The 20,759-nt window shown below is 48.5% G+C and overlaps 1 protein-coding gene across 1 annotated transcript in view; it reads right to left on the bottom strand.

Moving 5' to 3' along the window:
* The window catches only part of LOC147659656 (uncharacterized), a 47,643-nt gene continuing 26,884 nt past the window's right edge, over nucleotides 1-20,759 (bottom strand). Inside the window, exon 13 of the mRNA XM_086951573.1 lies at nucleotides 1-2,354. Within this exon, the coding sequence (XP_086807699.1) occupies nucleotides 2,286-2,354 (69 nt within the window). The 3' untranslated portion in view covers nucleotides 1-2,285. The remainder of the gene's footprint in view (nucleotides 2,355-20,759) is intronic.

The raw sequence follows: 20,759 nt of genomic DNA, 5'->3' as shown, positions 1-20,759 counted from the left end.
GGCAGTCATGCTAAATAAAAGATGCAAAGTCTCACAAGATATCCTAGCGGAGTCCGGGGGGAAACTCGCTATACGTCAATCCCTGGATTCACAAATTAGGGTCTATATTAGATTTGAAGATGAAATACCCTACTTTCTTTAGCACTGTTGCCTTAAAGGAGAGGGGGCAGCGTCCTGAAGTGAGCGAGCAGTTTCTTTATGCCATGCAAAAACGTTTATACAAAAAAAAAAACAATAGCTTAAAAAGAGCTAATAAGGAGGACAAAGGCTGGAAAGACTGACTGCCCGGGCACTATGAATACAGGATCACACTTTCCAGTTACTGGGTGCGATCGTAACGGGCTGGGGGTGACCTTTGCTTTCTCCTCTACAGAGCCTTCAAATGCGAAACATGGAAAAGCTAGGCTACCACACATGGCAGTACAAGCACCTAGAGAACGAAGGATGCGGGTTTCAATGGACAAAAATGAAAATACTTCTTCCTACAGCTCATCTCCCGGCTTTACTTTCCTCTTATCCTCCAACAATATCCTTGGCTTAGTTTACTAGCAACCACCACACAACAGTGTGCAGAGCCTCAGTTACCCATGGCAACGAATCCCTTTTTGGTCAAGATGTGCAAAAGGAGTGAACAATCGCCAAGTGACCTTCCCAAAATGTCAGACTTGTGGGTATAATCCCCAAATAAGGAGCATATAGGAGACGGTCACGAGGCACAGGCACATCTGTAAAAGCAGACCAGAGGTACTGTTCTTACATAGTAGCAGACCGCTCTGAACTCCTGTGTAAAGTCATATGTCAATGCATAGAAGCAACATCAGCGGACGGTTGTGGATCTTTTATATACAGACTTGAGTCAATTAGATTTTCTATAGACAGCTTTGGGCTCGTGCGCTTACAAACTTGTGCATCAAGTCACGATGTCGCAACAGGCAGCTTCAGATTGCCATTGACTGTCACAGGGAAACTAGCAGTGCTGGCAGCTATGAGCACCTCTGTGTATACACTAGTGTGTGATGGTCTCCTGCATATATATTCTGTCGAAGAACATGTGGATTGTTTATGGATTTTGTGCAGACTGGTTCACAAGGAATGGGGAGATGCCTCTGTGTGCATGCACAAACAGAAAACTCCTGTGTAAAGGCATGCGAACTGCGGCGTGTGGCAATAGGCTTCTGTGTGCACACTAGTGTTGTAAGTAGCTGCAGACAAAGTGTTGTACGTAGCTGCAGACAAGACTGGCCCCCTGTACTAACAGATTTGCATCACAAAGCACGTAAAGATGGGTCAGTGCTCATGCACATACACTCTGGTCTCATGGCACAGGATCAGCAGGACGCTTTAGTCTCCTGTGTGTACAAGATACAGAGCAGATGCGGATAAAGTGCTTATGGTTTAGCAGACACTTATTATGCAAAGTGGTAGCACAAGACAGCTTCAAGGTCCTGTGAGTAGGCAAATTTCTCAAGGCACAGGAGGCCAGCTCTGGGCTCACGCACATACAGACTAGTTCACCACGGCAGCAGTTTGTTGTGGCATCCTCTACGTGCTGACTAGTCACACAAAGCACAAGAGAAGTTAGGGGCTGCTGTGCACAAATATTGCTGCTGCCACATCAGCTAGTGTAATAAACATCTAACTTCACAGATCAAATTAAGAGTATGGTCTCAGTACTCCTTCCTGTTGTAATAGTATAAAACTGCCTTTCCCTGGCTAGTAAATTAATGTTGTTTGAACAAAGTCTACAATAACCAGCTATAGTGCTTCCAACCCCACTGGAGGATAACAGCTGGCGCAAGCAATATCACCAGATTCTTATATTCCCGCCAGTTAAAACCATGACAAATTTTATGCAGGAGAAAAAAAACAGGGTGGTAGGCTCACAAGTTTTTTTCAAAGAAAACAAAGTTTGTGCCTGAAAGAAATAATGGTGTAGGTAGGCGGCCTCTTCTGGATGATGGACCATTTTGCATCTGCCTGTGTCATGGTGGGACCCAACATTCATGGAGTGAGGGAAGGATATTGTCCCTGTTCAGTCACACTGTGCGCATTGCTGTAGCGCGGCGATCACAAACATTTGGGTTACAAATATTTAGCTAAGTTTGAAATGCTTTACAGAATTAGACAATTTAATTTTAACAAACGCTTCTTAAAAAAAGGAAAATTTACATATTGATCCCCGCGACCCCTCCCCCATAGTCCCCAGGCCTCTAGTTTTACTTCCAGAGGTGGACGGCACAGCGGCACATTCAGCGGCTTTGGCCGAGGAATGCAGACAAGAGTCTTCACCGGTATCCCTGGTATCCATAATAGTTTCTGTAGTATCGGTCTCGGTCTTGGTAGAAGTTCTGCCACTGTAATGGGAAGAATTTTTAATTTATGACCAAGAGCACATGTTCAACAGGTCAAGTAACATAAGCACACAAATCTCATTCCAACCCCAAGTATTCATTCTAACACAGATGCCAAGACCAAGATACATCCAAAACAGTAATTCTGCGCAGAAACGACTAACCAATGCAGAAGAGAACCTTTTACAACGGTTCAAAAACACTGGTTTGTTCCATAACTTAGAACTCATTAAATAATGCCCCAACACAATGATAGCAGAAGAATAAATAATTAATTTAATTGTGGGTAATGTGGAAATATGTTCCGCCCCTAAAAATTACACCAATAAAAAGGATTGCTAGGGTAAGATCGAACAGGCTGGGGTTAAAAAAACAAACCAACAGTTTTTGCATGGTTTACTGTTTTTTAGGTTTCTCTGTGCTTGCAGTTTAAGGGGGGGGGGGAGAAGAGGTATGAAACTCATGGGTGAACCTAGAAGGCTACACTTCTCTGATAAGTAGACAACATTCTGACTTCAGCAAGAGATCATTGAAAGGAACACTAATTATAAAAAAAAAAGGGAAAAAAATGTGAAAGTATGAAATGAAAATGTCACTGCCAGCATCTGTTCGTGGCATGTACTGCTGTAGATTCACATGCAGTGCACACTCCTGCCTTCTAGTGTTGGGCTCAGATGTGTGCAACCTATTTTTCTTTGAAGAAGTCTTCGAGTCATGAGGTGTGGGGTCTCCATCTACTACTGGTAATGCGCATGGGCTCCACTGTTAGAATATTTTTCCGGAAGAAAGGAGAGTATGGTAATAGAGCATAAAAGATACAGAAGATGATGAGCATGAGAAGAATGAAGCAATAAGGCCTCTGCAACATCCAAAGGCTTCTGGGGAGGAGTGTGCGCGCATGTGAATCTACAGCACTAAATGCCAGAAACGGATGCTTACAGGGGAACATTTTCGGTTTGTGGCATATATAGCTGTAGATACACATGCTGTGCATAGACTGTAAAGCAGTTCTTATTTAAGCGGTGGCTAGCCAGATGATGTTGCAGAGGACTGGAAAAGTGTTTAGAGTACAGCTTGGCCATGGTTAGCTTGTTGGCATGCTAAGACACCCACACAGTAATGCTTGGTGAACATGTGTGGAGCAGACCGTGTAGCTGCTTTGTAAAATGTCAGCTATAGGAATGTTGTCTGAGAAAGTATGAGTCCCTCTTTTTGCAGGTAAAGTGGGTTCTGAGAGGGATAGGCAAAGATGCTTTAGCATAACAGGTCTAGATACATCTAACCAACGATCGTGTTATTCCAGCTTTAGAGGAAGCAATGCCTTTGTGTGGTTTGGAAAAAAATACTGTATCATGAAATGGGTTTGTCCTTTCAATAATTGAGGACCATGTTGCCATCTAGTGCATGAAGAGCTTCTCTGCCATAGACAGGATGTGGAAAGAACACTGGAAGTTCAATAGTTTGAGGTGAAAAGAGGGAACCACTTAGGAAGAGCTGTGTTGTTTGTCAGAAGGACTACTCTATAGGAGTGAACTTGGAAGAAGGGTTCAAGAAGGGTTAGAGCCCAAAGTTCACACCCCCCTACGGAAGGTGATAGACACTAGAAGACTACCTTACACTAAAGGTACTGCAAAGGGCATGAGTGAAGTGGTTCAAAAGGAGGTCTGGTGAGAACTATGCTGAGACTCCATGGGGCAGCTGGAACACTGAGCGGAATGACTCAAATCCTTCCATGAAAGCCTTGATGGTTTGAACTTTGGAGACAGAGGCTGCTTGTTCTGAAGGTAGGCAGCAACGGTGGTTAAGTGAAGTTTAATGGAAGTATAAGCGATGTCCAACTTCTGCAAATGAAGCAGATAACAGACCATCTTGAACCGCTGCCTTGAGGTAGTTGATGTGCCTTGGACCACAGTAGTGCACAAACCTCTTCCATATAACTGCATAGCAGGCTCTCGTAGGCCTGTATGCATCCTTGAGGACAGACGTACACTCTGGAGTTAGGTAGTTACATTTTAAGACCTCAAGAGTCAAATCGCAAGGTTTAGCTGCTTAAGATTCGGGTGTGCTGTGGCTCTGTGTGAGAAGGTCTGGCAGGAGGGCCAGCTTCTCATGAGGCACTTGGGAGAGGTCGAGGAGAGTGGTAAAATAGGGCTGTCTGGCGCAGGTTCGTGCCACCAGGATGACAGTGAGGGATGTTTGCCAAAGCCTCCAAACCACCAACTAGAAGAAGAGGTGGAACAGCGTAAGAATATATTGCTGACCAATTAATCCATAGTGTATTGCCCATGGATTAACTGGAGGCGAAGCGTGGGCTTTTTGCGTTTTCGGCTTTGGCAAAGAGGTCTACATTGCGGAATCCCTAATGACGGAAATACGGGATACTTTGCTAGTTGATGGACTTTGTGATGGAGTGCCTAATGCCCCGAGCCAACTGTGGGGAGGGAGTGCAGCCCTGCTTCTGTAGGTAGCACGTGGTGGGGTCATGTCTGTGCGAATGAAAGCTACCTTGTGCTGAAAATGGGAAAAGAACTAGCGTGCTAGCAGGACGGTCAGCAATTACAACCAGATGATGTGGTGACCCCGTTGAATGGGTGCCCCACATACCCTGAACAGTCAAATCTTCAAAGTGTGCCCCCTACCTGGTGAGGGAAGCATCTGTTGCAATGGTCACTTGCGGAACTAGGTTGAGATAGGGTCTGTTCCACCACTGCAGTGCAATTACGGAGGCCCCATATCAACACTAAATCTTCCAGGCGGCCCTCCGCTTGTGACCACAGTGCAGCTAGGCACTCCTGTAACAGGTGCATGTGTAACTTGTGATGGGGAACTATGGCAATGCAGGAGGCCCTGATGCCAAGGTTGATGGTGAATTGGGTGAGTGAAAAGCACGGCTGTTGTGTTGCGGTCTGGATCAGCCAGTCTTTCAAAGTAAGGGAAGATGTGGATGCGGTTTCTCCTGAGCGGAATACTTTAAAGGTGTAATGTTGGCCACGTTCGAGGTACCGGTGATGTGCAAGGTGAATCCGGATATAAAAGTAGGTGTCCTTCAGGTCAAGGGCAATCATGAGTCACCTTGCTGCAATAGAAAGAGGACATCCAGGCGTGTCACCATGTGGAAGTGCTCCGACATGATGTATTTCTTGAGGGGCCTGAGGTAGAGCACGGGTCTTGTCCTTTTTGCGGATGAGAAAGTACAAGTACACTCCTTTGCCGTGGTGGTTGTGCAGCATGGGTTCCATGCCCCCTCTGCAGGGAGGATGTTTGGTGTGGTTGAGGTGAGTTCTAAGCAGCAACTCAGCTTGATTTTGGAAATAACCAACTGACTGGAAGTGATCCTTCACCAAAGGTGGGAAACTCCTGCATTCTACTTTCACCCCCAGACAGTTGTGATGTAAAGGGGGGGGGGGGGTTCCCTGTTTAACTGTGGGGGCTGATAGTTAGCTTGGGCCCCTCTTAAGTTAACACATGTGTACCCTCCCCATGATGGCATTTGCTGGGGCTGCTGCCTCTGGTGGGAGATAGATGCTTCAGGGGGGAGGGGCCTTGGACACCCTCTAGAGTGGGACCAACCAAAAGAACCTAGTGAAGAAGGCACCCGGAGAGCTCCCATCGCCTTTGTAGTGTCTGTATAACCTGTGGTCCTAAGAGGTCCTGCCCAACGAAAGGCAGTTTGAGATGATTTTTAAAACCAGAGCCATGCGGCCAGGCACAGCATTTATTCATGGCACTCAAGTTAATGCCCTGTGTTGCTGTGTCAGCTGCTTCTAGGGCATAGCGGATGGTGTTTGAAATGAGCGTCCCTTCTGACAGTTATGTCCCAGCTTCTTGAACTCAACTGGGAGGTGTTGGAGGAGCTCCTCGATCTTATCTCAGGGAGCACGGTCATGCTGTGGGAGCAGTCCGATACTTTGCAATTCTCCATTCGTTCAAAGATTTGGCAGTGACACGTTTGCCCGCTGCATCAATCTTTCTGCTCTTGTTATCTGGCAAAGGAGCATCACCAGGGCCCTGTGCATTTAAGCGCTTTTGGCCTGTAAGAACCACCAGAGTATGGTGTAAGTTGGCCCATGATATCTGGTAGATTATCCTAGCTTTTACAGAGTCTTTAAAGGTTTTAGGAGCAGTTCTTTTCATGCCTTTTAGCATTAGTAAGTACTACACGGACTCATGGGTCCTTTTCTTCTTGATCACTATGAATCTCTACCGTGTACATGGTTGAACCCCTGCAGATGATCTTGTGATATGAAGTGGTATCATAACAAGGGGATGGCTTTGTTACGTACAGGTCTGGGTCCGTAGCTATAGGTGTGTTGATGTCTCTTGGGTCGTTGTCCCCAGAACTGGTTTATTTGCAGATGCCAAGCCAAATCTGTCTAGGTTACAAATTAGCTTGGCTGCGGCATTGGGGATTCAATTGTAATCTTGTAAAGAGGAAATATGCCATGCACACAAAGAGGATTTACCACAGTCCAAATGGCTAGTAATCAAGGCCAGACTAGGATTTTCTGCCAAGGCATTGGAATCCAGTTAAATAACCTTCTCAATAATTTGAGGATGCCGAGGCATTTGCCGTAAGAGGCCTTGACAATCTCTTGCACCGAAAGAGTCGTCCACAATCACAAGGTTTTTGGCAGACTTCTTGGCATTTCCCCCAGAGATTTAGGCCACTAAAGGGCCTCCCAAAATAGGCTAACACACCGAATAGCAGGATCTCAGTCTTATCTGCATTGAACTTTTAAAGCAATGACTGGTCATCCAACCTATTTCGGTTAGGCACTCTTGAAACTTGCCTTGGGTTTCCTCACGTCTCTCACCCCATGAAATTTTCCATTTGGTATCGTCGGCATAACTGCAGACTTCAAATACCCATTTTCTTACGCTTTGTGATAATGGGGCCACGTAAATGTTGGAGTCAGGCTCAAAGATGAGCCTTGTGGGACTCTGCAAGCTGATTTGTGGGAATGGGATCTAAAAGTGCCGAGCTGCTCGGAGTACGATCTATTTTTTTTTTTTTTAAGAAGGAACCAAACCATTGGCGAGCTTCCGAATGTAAGCCAGTATCATACATTTTAAAATTAACCGGCTATTCAAGACTGTATTGAAGGCCGTGGAAAGGTAAAATAATGGAAGCGGCCTTACCCATACCTACCAATGTCATAAAAAACAGCTAACAATGTAGACAGTGCGGTTATTGGCACGAAAACCAGTCTGTGATGGATCTTACATCAAACGATACCTCGTCTGGCTCAAGGGGGTTAAAGGACCCACCCCACCAGGCAAACCCATAACAGTAGCATGGTGATCCCTTGTGTGTTTGAGGAGGTGGTGGAGGAAGAGGAGGAGGTAGTGCAGGGTGCCTAAGTGCTTCCTCAATGTGGGTGAAAAGCAGGATGCTTGAGCAAGCTCTTTCACAAAGGTCAGTTTCTGGGAAAGAAAGTAAAGGTGGATGGCGAGACGATGTCGGGTGTTAAGCGCCCCCTGGAGCTGAAGCACTATTAGCTGCTATTAATCCTCAGACCCAATTGACAATGGGGCTATGGATGCTTAACACTGCCGATGTTGGCTTATGTACATCGTACACCGAATGGCCTTTCGGTGCCGAAGGACTCTTGGAAGCCAAAGCAAATTGGTCGGATCTTGAGCAATTTCTTCAGTGCAGGTGGTCGGATAGTTGGTTGAGTTGCTCCGGTAAAAAGGCACAAGTTACAGTACCAATGGTGATCTGTCATGGGGAATTTCGAATGGCACTGTGGAGAGTTCTGCAAAAGCATCATGGATCAAGCATCCTGGAGTCTGCATTCTTCATGGAAGATGGCATGGAGAAGGCCCCAAGAGGGGGCAGGAAAGAACTTTGTTGTCTAGGTCGACGAAGAGGAGTCCACGGAATCAGGGTGGAAGAACCAAGAGGTACCGGTGACGAAAAGAACATGATATTGAACCGGAGATTGCAGGATGCACGTCCAAACCAGACCTCCCAAGCCAAACAGAGGAGCAGATGCCCATGAGCATTGGCAGTGATAGGTGGAGTCACCATATCTTGTGATTAAAGACTTCTTTGGAAAAAAATAAGCTGTCCACATCCAAGCTCAACACTAGATGGCAGGAGCATGCACAGCATGTGTATCTACAGCTATACATGCCACAGACAGAATTTTCAGGCACACCATCACCTCTTACGGAAAGTGTTGACTGTAGGAAAGTGGGTTTCTGTTGCAGTAACCCCCCCACTTTTTTGCCAGATTTCTGATGCACTTTGACCCAGTGCACCCTGGTTCCCTGCCAATAAGGTACCCAGGGCTTGTGTTCTTTCCCCAAAACCTGTACCATTGTTTCCACAATTGGCACAACTCTGGCCTACCTGTAAGTCCCTTGTAAAGGGTAACTGCGCAGCCATGGGAGTGGTAGCCAGGGAAAGGCCTCTGAGGGCTGCAGCATGTATTATGCCACCCTCAAAGACCTCTCACCACAAACATGTACCACTGCCATTGCAGCCTACGGGTTTTGGTGCAGCTTAAAGTGAAGAGTCAACATGGAACACATCCATGTGTGCCATGCCTACCCAGCACTGCATGAGGCCTAGGTAAGTCACCCTTAAGTCAGGGTGCACTTTCACTCATGCGATACCCTATCTGCATTAACAGACAGGCCCCTATAATATCCAAGTCCATTCTTAGATATTATAAGTGCTCAGTAAAGCATCCTGAGTATATGGTCTGGAAACTGATACCAAACATCTCAGGATTCAGTAAAGCTATCATGGTGCTAGGAAACCCGTAATGACCAAACGTCACAGGATAATAAACCTGCAGCGATTCCACGGTCACATTTATTATTCCCTGCACTCAGGGGTCCCTTCTAGAGGGGACCCCTGACAATCCTCTGGTGGTTTCCTAACTGGTGAACACCAGCCTGCCACCATGAGACAAGTTTCTGGAACCCTGGGGTGGGAGCCTTCGCTCCCTGGGCCCAGAAACAAAACCTTTCCTGGTCAGAGGTGTTCACACTTCCCCCCCAGGTCAGGAAGAGACATCTGGGGCAGAGGAGCTTTGCAGGCCTTGCGATGCGACCACCAGCCTTTCCTGCTTTTAGGAGCAGGCTCCCTTCCTGTCTCGCCCTCTTCCTGCCTCACCCCCTTTTCAGTGGGAAAAACCTGGACAGCCCAGGTGTGCCCGCCTCTGCCAATCTCACCCCTAATTTGGAGGAGAAGAGGTGAAGCTCACTTCAGTGCCCACCATTCTTGCAGATTACCATTGGCTACTACCTCGAGACCCCTAAAACACCCCTTCAATACAGTATTTAGGGGCAGCCCTGAACCCAGAAACCAGTTTGACGCCTTAAGAAGATTGTTAACCCGAAGACGCCGCAGCAGTGAAAACGCCAGGGCCAACTGACTTGGCTGGTGCTAGCCCTACCGGCCTGCCTGCAGCTTCGAAAAACCGATGTGTCCAAAATGGATCAGCAACCTTCAGACTTGAGGGCCGATCCCCCACTTCAACTATGACTTGAGACTACCGAGGACAGCATCCCTGTCCACAAAAGATCCAACCCCTACTGCAGGACTTACCTCAGCTCCTGTCGTCCACGACCCATGTCTTACCGTTGGTAAGTGGTCCCCTATCCGTTCGGACCCCCAAACCATCGAGGGGCATCACCGCCAAGGTTCTGTGTCGCCGACTGCAGCCTCTTCATGATCACTTCCCTCCATTGCAACCGGACCGGTAAGCAGATTCCGGACTTCAAAAGGCACCCTGTAGTCTCGGACCCTGTGTCCTGGGGGACCCGATCCCGAAGTGTCCCGATGTCGAGGGACATCTCTACTTACCTGCCCAGCTGTTGGTTCCTCCCAGAAGACTTCCTGGAATAGCCTGGAACCCAAATCCAAAGCTGGCACCCTCCATAGGATTGCACTGGGCTCCCAACACCTCTCAAGCACCCTGCACCCGGCTGCAGCAGGTGGTGGTTTATTGGTGCTAACTTGGGACCCCGTTTGCTCTCCCCTGAACCCCAGGGCCGAATGGCCTGGCTTTGAGCAACCCCCAACCCAGGTGCCCTATTGGATAACATTGGCACCCTGCCACAGGGTCGTACTAGTGCCGCTGCCCCTTGAGTGCCAAGCTGAACCTTGGTTCTACCCCCAAAACTCCGTATCTAAAACAATTTACTTAACTGTAAACCTAACACTTGCTTTTTCCATAGGATTGTATGGTGGGTTTTCTCTGACAAATCATCCGTGTTGAACTGTCTTGTACAGCAACAAAAGTAACTTAGTGTCTTTAAAAAGAGGTGACCTGCTTAGTGATGTCCTGTGATGCTTAGACAATGTTACTAGTTTGTTTTATGCCAAACTAGAATAGTAACTACAAAGTAATTAATTTGATAGTAATGTGGAGTAATTTCAAGTAGTCTACAGTGGTATAACCCATTTCCTCTACTGCAAAGTAAGTTTTATGCTTCTGCAAAACCAGCATACACTGTAGCTTGCAAAATATAAATGTATTGAAAGTCTTACTTACCTGCTACTAAGGGAATCTTAGTTCTAGAAAGAAAAAACAAAGTAACAACGTTTTATACAAATACCTGGTCCGGATTCAGTCTGAGCGTGACATTTCTTGCCTGACTGTACAACAAATGTTTAACACTACCCTCTGATAAGCCTGACTGCTCAACCACACTACCGCAAAAGAGGTATGTCCTACTTTAGCCTCTGCTGTATCTATTGGGATCCACTAGACTCTGTGCACACTTATGTAGATACAGAGCCAGCTTCCTACATTGACTTTAGGTGATGTCCCCATAACTCTGGGAGACTGGCTGCCAGTCACCTGTTCAGCTGCTAATTAAATCTTTAAGTACTCTGGAGTACATAGGCAGGAACAGCTTGCAACTGGAACAAAGCATGGTAGTTTGGATCCCACTTTCAAATACATTTTCCAGACAGGAAATGTGGATTCACTGTATAGGGCTTCATAACATGTTTGTGTTAGTTTGCTTTTAAATGTCATTTTCAGACTTCTTAGATACCACCTTTGTGCAAAGTGGTGGCACCTCTCACCGCGGGTGACAAAGGGACTGGCACCAATCAGAAGTACCTCAAAAGGGGCACAGTGATTTCTGCACCCAACTGTCAGTCTTCTTGTAGCAATATTTAGAGATAGACAGATGGGAAGGCCCTGCAGAGAAATTTCACTTTAAACAGAAATTACGCTCCAACCCTTCACCCCCCTACCAAACTGCAGTACTCAGAAAGAACTATTCAGCAGTCTTTTTCTAACTAGGCGCTCATGGGATTTTTAAATGTAGCCTTGTTTCCATCCTCCAATGAGACAAATGCATGACATACACTGCCACTATGTCGAAGCTTTACTCATCCTCGATCTCGTGCCATGCTAAAGCAGGAGCATCCAAAATAGATTCCCCTGACCCCAGTACTCATTCACCATTTTTCTCACTGTAAAGTTAGAGGAATTTGTAAAGTGTCTTGTCTGACCATTGTGCTGCGGTACATGGAGTGTGTTTTTCTAACAGTCCAAGAGCTTGTAAATTAACAGTACAAATATTTCAAAACATAGCAGTGAGGAAAGCACCACTTTTGTAACCATGAAGGGTTATGTAAACAAAGATTAATAGTATCAAAACAAATTAGAACACCTTAACGGGCGATGTGCAAATGATAAGTATTGCAAATGCTACTTACCAGTATGCATCTGTTCTTGGCATGTAGGGCTGCTGACATTCATATCTGTGCATAGTCCGCCACCTAGTGTTGGGTCCGGATGATTGCACATTGTTGTCCTGGAAGAGTCGAAGTATCACGAGATAGGTGGCTCCTCCCCTGGACTACAGTGCGCATGGGCATCGCCTCCATCCCCAGATTGTTTTTAGCCATTGGCAGAGATGGAGTGAAGAAAGTGAGTGATGACCATGCTATGAGCATATGTGTGTATATGAATACATACTGCAGCTGCTACAGGCGCCGGGGAGGAGGGTGGGCGATATGAATGTCAGCAGCCCTACATGCCAAGAACAGATGCATACTGGTAAGTAGCATTTGCAGTTCGAGGCATGTGGGCTGCTGAATTCATATCTGTGCATAGAATACATAGCAGTCCCTCCATTAGCGGCGGCCGCCCGTGCCAGCTGCAGCAGTCTGAAAAAGCGTTTTTAGAACAGCCTGACCAACAGCTGCCTGTTGTTTGGAATGCACGTCTACACAGTAGTGCTTAGTGAAAGTATGAGTGGTAGACCATGTGGCTGCTCTACAGATGTCTTCTAAGGGAATGTTACCTAAGAAAGCCATAGAGGCCCCCAACTTCCTAGTGGAGTGGGCCCTCGGTGGGATAGTGAGAGTGCGCTTAGCTTTAGCGTAACAGATCTGAATGCACTTTACTATCCATCTAGCGATTCCTGCTTTGGAGATTGCATTTCCCTTGTGTTGTGTGGCAAAAGCAACAAAAAGTTGTTTGGTTTTGCGGAAATCTTTTGTCCTGTCCACATAGTACATCAAGGCCCTCTTCACATCAAGGGTGTGGAGCATACGCTCCGCCAGCGTCTCTGGGTTTTGGAAAAACACCGGCAATTCAATTGTTTGGTTTATGTGAAACTGTGAGACCACTTTGGGTAAGAACTTAGGGTTAGTGCGGAGCACCACCCTGTTAGCATGTACCTGGAAGAAAGGTTCCTGGATGGTGAGCGCCTGCAGTTCGCTAACCCTCCGTAGCGATGTGATTGCTACTAAGAACGCTACCTTCCAAGTTAAAAACTGGAGCTCACAAGAGTGCAGTGGCTCAAAGGGAGGACCCATCAGCCTTGTAAGAACCACATTGAGGTTCCATTCTGGAGCTGGTGGAGTCCTTGGTGAAATGACCCTTTTGAGTCCTTCCAGAAAAGCCTTGATAGCAGGGACCTTAAAGAGTGACAGGTGCTGCCTATTCTGGAGGTATGCTGCCATAGCCGACAGGTGAATGCGGATGGAAGAGTAAGCTAGATTACTACGATACATGTGAAAGAGGTAACATATGATGTTTTGAATGGAAGCGTCTAGCGGGTCAATGCTGTGGTCCACGCAGTAGACGACAAACCTCTTCCATTTAGCCGCATAACAAGCTCTAGTAGTGGGCTTCCTTGCCTCCCGAATGATGTCCATGCAATCGGGAGGAAGATTGAGGTAGCCAAACTCTAGGACTTCAGGAGCCAGATCGCCAGGTTGAGCTGTTGCGGATCTGGGTGCTGAATGTCGCCATGGCTCTGCGTCAGAAGGCTGGGAGTGAGATGAAGCCTTTGATGCGGTACCACGGAGAGTTCCAGAAACGTGGTGTACCATGGTTGGCGAGCCCACGTTGGAGCAGCCAGGATGAGCGTCATCGAGTGTTGCCTGAGCTTGCGTGCCACCAGCGGTATCAGAGGTGCTGGGGGAAAAGCGTACGCAAATCTGCCTGACCAGTTCATCCACATCGCATTGCCCTGTGATTGGGGGTGTGGGAATCTGGCGGCGAAGCTTTGGCATTTTGCGTTCTCCTTTGTGGCGAACAGGTCTATCTCTGGATGACCCCACCTTTGGAAGTACGGTTGGAGAACTGATGGATGTATCTCCCACTCGTGCATCCGATGGCTGTGCCTGCTGAGCAGATCCGCCATTTTATTGTCCTTGCCCGGGAGATGTTCTGCCATGAGGAAGATGTTCCTCTGAATGGCCCACTTCCACATGCTCTGAGCCAGATGAGACAGCTGTGGAGAGTGTGTACCTCCCTGCTTCTGGATGTAGTACATGGCCGTCATGTTGTCCGTCCGGATCAACACGACCTTGTTGCACAGATGTACTTTGAACGCCTTTAAGGCCATGAAGATTGCCATCAGTTCCAACACATTGATGTGCATCTTCCTTTGCTGAAGTGTCCATAGTCCCTGCACAGTGTAGTGGAGTACATGCGCTCCCCATCCCTGGAGAGAGGCGTCCGTCGTCAGGATGATCTGTGGGACAGGCTCTTGGAATGGTCGGCCCTTGCAAAGGTTTTGTGGATTCCACCAATGCAGAGAGTTGTACGCCCGACCGCTCACCAACACTAGGTCTGTCAGTTGCCCATGAGCCTGAGTCCACTGACGTGCCAGGCACTCCTGAAGCGGACGCATATGTAGTCTCGCGTGCGGGACAATGGAGATGCAGGAGGCCATCATGCCTATCAACTGCATGAACACCTTCGCTGGAAGCGAGTGTTGGGGTCTGAATCGTTGGATCAGCGCCTGGATACTGGCGATTCTCACTGAACTCGGCTGCGCAGTGGCTGCCAGAGTGTCGATTGTCGCGCCCAGATACTGTCGCACGTGGGCGGGCTGGAGATGGGACTTTGGGTAGTTCAGAGAGAATCCCAGATCGTGCAGGAGGTGAATGGTGCGTGACACGTGGTCTACGCACTGCTGTTCCGTCTTTGCCTGAATAAGCCAGTCGTCTAGGTATGGAAAGACATGGACGTGCTGGCGACGGAGATGCGCCGCCACAGTCGCTAGGCATTTTGTAAATACTCTCGGTGCCGTGGTGACCCCGAACGGCAGGACTCTGAACTGGTAATGCTGGTCTAAGATCATGAATCTGAGATACTTTCTGTGGGAAGGATGCAGGGGAATATGAAAATAGGCATCCTTCAGATCCAGCGTCGCTAGGAAGTCCCCCTGTTGAAGCAGGGGAAGCACCTGCTGCAATGTGAGCATATGGAAGTGCTCCGAGTTGATGTACCAGTTCAGGGGCCTGAGGTCCAGGATCGGCCTGAGTGATCCGTCCTTTTTGGGGATCAGAAAATACAGGGAGTAAACCCCCGTTCCCCGTTCTTGCCATGGAACGAGCTCTATTGCCCCTTTTTGCAGCATGACCAGAACTTCTTGCTGCAACAAGGTCAAGTGCTCGTCGGACATAGCACGGCTTCTTGGCGGTATGTCCGGTGGAATGGACGTAAGTTCTAGACAGTACCCGTACTGGATAAGAGACCTCACCCACCTGTCCGTGGTGATGGACCTCCACGCCGGCAGGAACTGCTGGAGTCTCCCCCCGACAGGTGTCGTGTGATCGGGGGGAAGTGACAAGACGTCACTGCTTGTTGGTGGTGGTGGACCTGGATGCATTGTTTCCACGTCCCCTGCCTTTGATATTATTGCCTCTGTAGCCACCCCTGCCCTTGTTGTTGTTATACGAGGACTGGGTGTTACCCTTGTAGTATTGTGTGGACTGGGATGCCTGTCCCCTCGAGGTGCCTCTTGAATTGGAGCGGCGAAAGGAACCACCCCGAAACTGCTGACTTTGTAAAGCCCCCATAGACTTGGCAGTTTCGGTATCTTTTTTCATCTTTTCTAGGGAGGCATCCACCTCAGGGCCGAACAGATGGTCAGGATTCACTGTTTGACCCAATATTGTGGTTTGTATGTCGGGTTTGAACCCCGAAATTCGAAGCCAGGCATGGCGTCTAAGTAACACACTTGTATTGATAGCCCTGGAGGCAGTGTCTGCCACATCTAGGGCACATTTGATGGATGCATTTGTAATGAGTTTACCCTCCTGAATGAGCATCTCCCCCGCCTCCTTGTATTGGTCAGGCAAGTGTTGCAGGATGGCCTCTAATGTGTCATAATGGGCCCTATCATAACGTGCAAGCAGGGCTTGAGTGTTAGAGATCCTCCAGATGTTCGCTGCCTGTGCAGCAATGCGTTTGCCTGATGCCTCAAAGATCTTGGACTCTTTGTCTGGGGGAGGAGCGTCACCAGTAGTCTGCGAATTCGCCCTCTTTCGAGCGTTGGAAACCACCAGGGAGTCCAATGGCAAGTGTCCCTTAATATACGTGGGATCCGTGGGCGCCGCTTTATATTTCCTGTCGATGCGAGGATTGACCACCCGCGCCCGGGTGGGCTCCTCGAATACCTCCTGTGCATGCTTCAGCACCCCTTTAAGCATCGGTAGTGTCTTGACTTGTTTTTCGGCTACCGAGAAGGTGTCGACTAAGAAGTCCGCATCCACGGGGTCTGAGTGCAGTTCGACGTCATGGTTCGCTGCAGCTCTCTCTATTAATGCATTGAAGGCCGCCGAGTCCTCTGTCGGGGACGTCTTTGCGGCGAAAAGTTGAGTGTCCTGCCCCGACTGCGGGTCGTCTGCGTCGCCTCCTGCTGTCCAGGGCACATGCTCCTCTTCCGGATCCGAGTACGCAGGATAGGTGTACTCGGCCTCTTCCTCGTCCACATCAGGCACGGGGGAATGGGCCGGCGAGTGTTCCAGGGCTTGTGGAGACAGAGGTTCCATCAGAGCCGAAGAGTCCGCAGAGTACCTCTTGTTCTTGAGTGGAAGCCTAAAAGGTTCCAAGGCCGGCTCCGACGTAATCTTTCGTTTGAGGAGCGACAATTTTCCGGTGTTGGCGTCGATGATCACCTCACGACGTTCCTCCACCGCAAGCGGCTGGAGCCGAAGCTTAGACACCACCAAGGCAGCTTTCGGCGTCAATACCTCCTGTGAGTGTCCGCCCTGTTTAGGCGCGAAGGCCTTCGGCGCCGACTTGGGTGGAAGGGTAAAACGAATGGGCGTTTGTTCCTTAGCAGGCTTCGGCGTGGGTCTAGGCACTACAGTGTCCTGGCTGGCAACCACAGTGGACTGTTGGATCCGCTTTAAGGATTCCCCCACCTTCCTTGTAAGGGATGCCGAGGGCTGAACCGGCTCGAGCGACTCTTCGTCTCCGAGAGCCCGATAGCCGGTAGGCCTCTTCTTCGGGGCCGACGCCCCATGGCTAGGCGCACCGTCGGCGTGACGCTTCTTCGAAGCCGTCTTCGGGTCCGCCCCAGAGGGCTTCGGGTCGGCCATTTTGGCGTGGCTCTTCTGGTCGGCCATTTTGGCGTGGCTCTTCAAGTCGGCCATTTTGGGTTTCGTGGAAGTTGACGCCTCCAGAACCTTCTTCACCAACGCCACTTTCGGTTTCGGTTTCGCATCCGAGGGTGCGAGACCAGTTGGCTTCACTTTCGGTTTCTTCTTAGAAATGTCCGTGACCGGGCCCGGAGGCGGGGACGTAGGACTCATAGTTAGATCTTGGGTAAGGCCCGAAGGCGATCCCTCGACCTGGGCCGTATGACGGGGAGTAACCCCGGAGTCTGGTTGGGGATGCTCTTCCTCCGAGCTATCCCCCATCGTGTAACAAGCCAGTTCGTCGTCCCCTACCTCGCCGGAGACTTCGTCGTAGGCCTCCTCATCCGCGTCGTAGGTCTCTTCCTCGGACGCGGGGCCAGAGTCCGACCCTTGTACGTCGTCTTCCCCCTCGACAGATTCCTGGAAGATGTCATCAGGTGGGGTGCCGAAGCCGACAATTGAGCCTGGAGCCGATTAGCCCGGCGAATCTTTAAAGTCTTCTTACTTCTAAATTTCGAACACGCCATGCAGGTGTCTTCACGGTGATCCGGTGACAAGCATGTATTGCACACGGGGTGCACGTCGAGGTGCGAATATTTAGAGTGACACAGCGGACACTTCTTGAATGGAGTCCGCTCCATAGCAAAGGGTGTAGTGTAGGCCCGTCCGCGTCGAAAGCACGTGGAAGGGCAGTAAGAGATCGGAGCTGAGAGTCAGTAAGAAACCCGAACGCAACTATACCGACGCCCAGCCTAAAGACCTTTTGGCCTCGAGTAAAAAGTAGAACAACTATCGGTTCCGATAGAGGGAACCGAAACACATCCGAACCCAATGGCGGAAAAAAACAATCTGGGGATGGAGGCGATGCCCATGCGCACTGTAGTCCAGGGGAGGAGCCACCTATCTCGTGATACTTCGAAGACTCTTCCAGGACAACAATGTGCAATCATCCGGACCCAACACTAGGTGGCGGACTATGCACAGATATGAATTCAGCAGCCCACATGCCTCGAACTTGATGAAACCTAATTTACACACAGATTGTACAATTTTATCAGTACAACTGCTAGTCACTGGGAAAGTTTGTGGCCATTTCAATGGAAAATTAGCTGCCCGTAAATGGCAGTACACTACCACTTCATGCTTCAGTAATATATTTCTTAAAAGTAAACACATCTAAACAGAAGCTGAGAAATGCCTACCCCCACGTGATGATAATTCTATTAGTGAACTAAGTGGCAAGCAAGTCAGTGGTCACGGGTACCCTTTATATGGGCTATATTCTGATTTTACATGGAGCAAAGTTTAGTCTCAACTCGAAAAGATGTTTTTACAGAGCAGACATGCTGAACCACACATTGAAGGTGCTCTCATGTGATCGATGGAGAAAAAGGCGAATCAATAAAATATTTGCCTAGGATCACGCAATTTGAGACCAGTTTAGAAGTCAAGCACATTGCAGTTAGATCAAGTAGATTATTCAAATCACTGAACCTGCAGTTGTGGTAACATTGCTATAATTTTTCAAGGCATGGCTTGATATATGAACAAACTTCTGGAAGACATAAAATGAATATTAGTAATATAACTGCATTTTTCTCCACCACTCATCAGCACAGGATGACAGCACTGAATTTCCCACCGTCCATCTGGACAGTAAATAATATTGTTTTCCCCCCTACCAAAACAGTCTTTAAAAGAAGCCACGCAAGAGGTTTATTTCCCATCACCACAGTAAATAACATCACGACACCCTGATCTCCTCCCTCCTCCAAGGACTTACTTAATCACAACTGCAACACGGAAGTGCTGAAGGCAAGCCCACCTGCACCTGTTTACACCTGGACTATGTCCAGTGGCTGGAATCCTGGTCTGCAGCTCTCCTTCAGTTCTCCAGCAGCCGCCCACCCACACCCCCAAGCAAATACTAGCAATGCGATCAACATCCTCTCTCAACACACAACAACGAAATGCATATACTCCTACCCTACACCACACAAACCTGCACAGCAACACACTCACATGCATATCAACACATGATCACTTGGGAAACAAAACTGAACAAGCATTGGCATAGCCAATAGGTCTCGCTTTTGGGACCTTCTAAGTATTTAGTTAGGCAGCACAATATCCTTGGTACAACCGTTCCGTGGCTAAACACTTATAAGGTCCCAAAGGCGAGACCTGGACTATGCCAATGCTTGGTGCAGTTGTCTGTGGGTGGTTGTGTGTGGGTGGTTGTGGTTGTGTGTGTGACCGTAATACTAAAAGCATCTCAAAATAAAGGAATACAGACATCGAGTTTGTGGAAAGAGAAAGCATATTGTAAGGCAAACAGGCGCATCAAAGCATTAACACAACACTATCTTCTTTGATGTTTGATGTTCTTTGAACGAGAATATCAAAGGGGCGCTGCTAAAGTGATCGCGGGCGAAAGTGATCTCGGGCGCTTAATGAGTATGACGAGGTTTGCCATTTGGCGCCTCGGCTCCTAAGCGCGCGCCCGTGCACATGCACTGTAGCTCTAGGCTGGCCATGGTAGCATTTTTTGAGCCCTCACTAAATGTTTCGCCAGACCAGCGCATGCACTGGGTCAGGCGAGAACTAAAAATGGTACCTTCTGAGCAGCAGCGCGCCAGACATCCTCTTCACCACAGAAACCGGTCTCAACTCCTCATCAACAGCAGACATCGCTAAGGCAATAGCAGAGGGCTACAAGACCTCTCGACAGGACCAACTTCACAAGCCTGTAGGAGGACTCTCTTTCATCTACAAGGAATCAATCAAATACACAGCATCCACGGAGAACGTCTGCTAATCTCTGAAAAAATTCACCCTGAATGGAACCCTTATGTACCGACCACTTGCCACCTTTACCAGCCACGCGACAGACTTTGACACTCTGCCACAATCGACGCCAGAGCCTACATTCTCCTCGGGGACCTCAACTTCAGCTGTAAGACTGGAACAACAACTGCTCCACAGCACTCCTCGAATGCTTGAGCAACATCAGACTCGCCCAGCTTGTCACAGAACCAACACATACCGCAGGACACACAATGGACCCCATCTTGACCACAAGCAACAGCATCAATACAACTCCACCACGAAGCCCACATAGACAGCCCACTATCATCCATTTCCAAATCAACACACCTCAAGAACACCCCCCTACCAGGTTTAAGAATCTAAGCCACAGTTGGGGCAAAATGACAGAATAAGCCTGTTCCCAGGGCCCTCAGCACTGATCAGCCTAGCCCAACAGGCACCCTCGACAAGGACATCAATAACTGGATTAAGAACTGCGGACACCCTCACACTCAAACCCAACAACATTAGTAGATGAAATAAGCAGCCAGCTTGTCCACAGAAGACCTCGGAGACACCAAACACTGTAAAGAGCTAGACGGGAAATGGATAGCCAGCCACGACAGAACTACCTACAAAGCTGTACTCAGACGCTGTGATCAACAATTTAGAGACCCCAAGAAAAAAAAAAAAAAAACACCAGTGAACTTCATAGAAGGAAGCCCCAACAGTGC

Source organism: Lissotriton vulgaris, unplaced genomic scaffold (assembly GCF_964263255.1).
Source record: "Lissotriton vulgaris unplaced genomic scaffold, aLisVul1.2 SCAFFOLD_9328, whole genome shotgun sequence".
Classification (NCBI taxonomy): domain Eukaryota; kingdom Metazoa; phylum Chordata; class Amphibia; order Caudata; family Salamandridae; genus Lissotriton; species Lissotriton vulgaris.
This window is presented reverse-complemented; position numbering and strand designations above follow the sequence as displayed.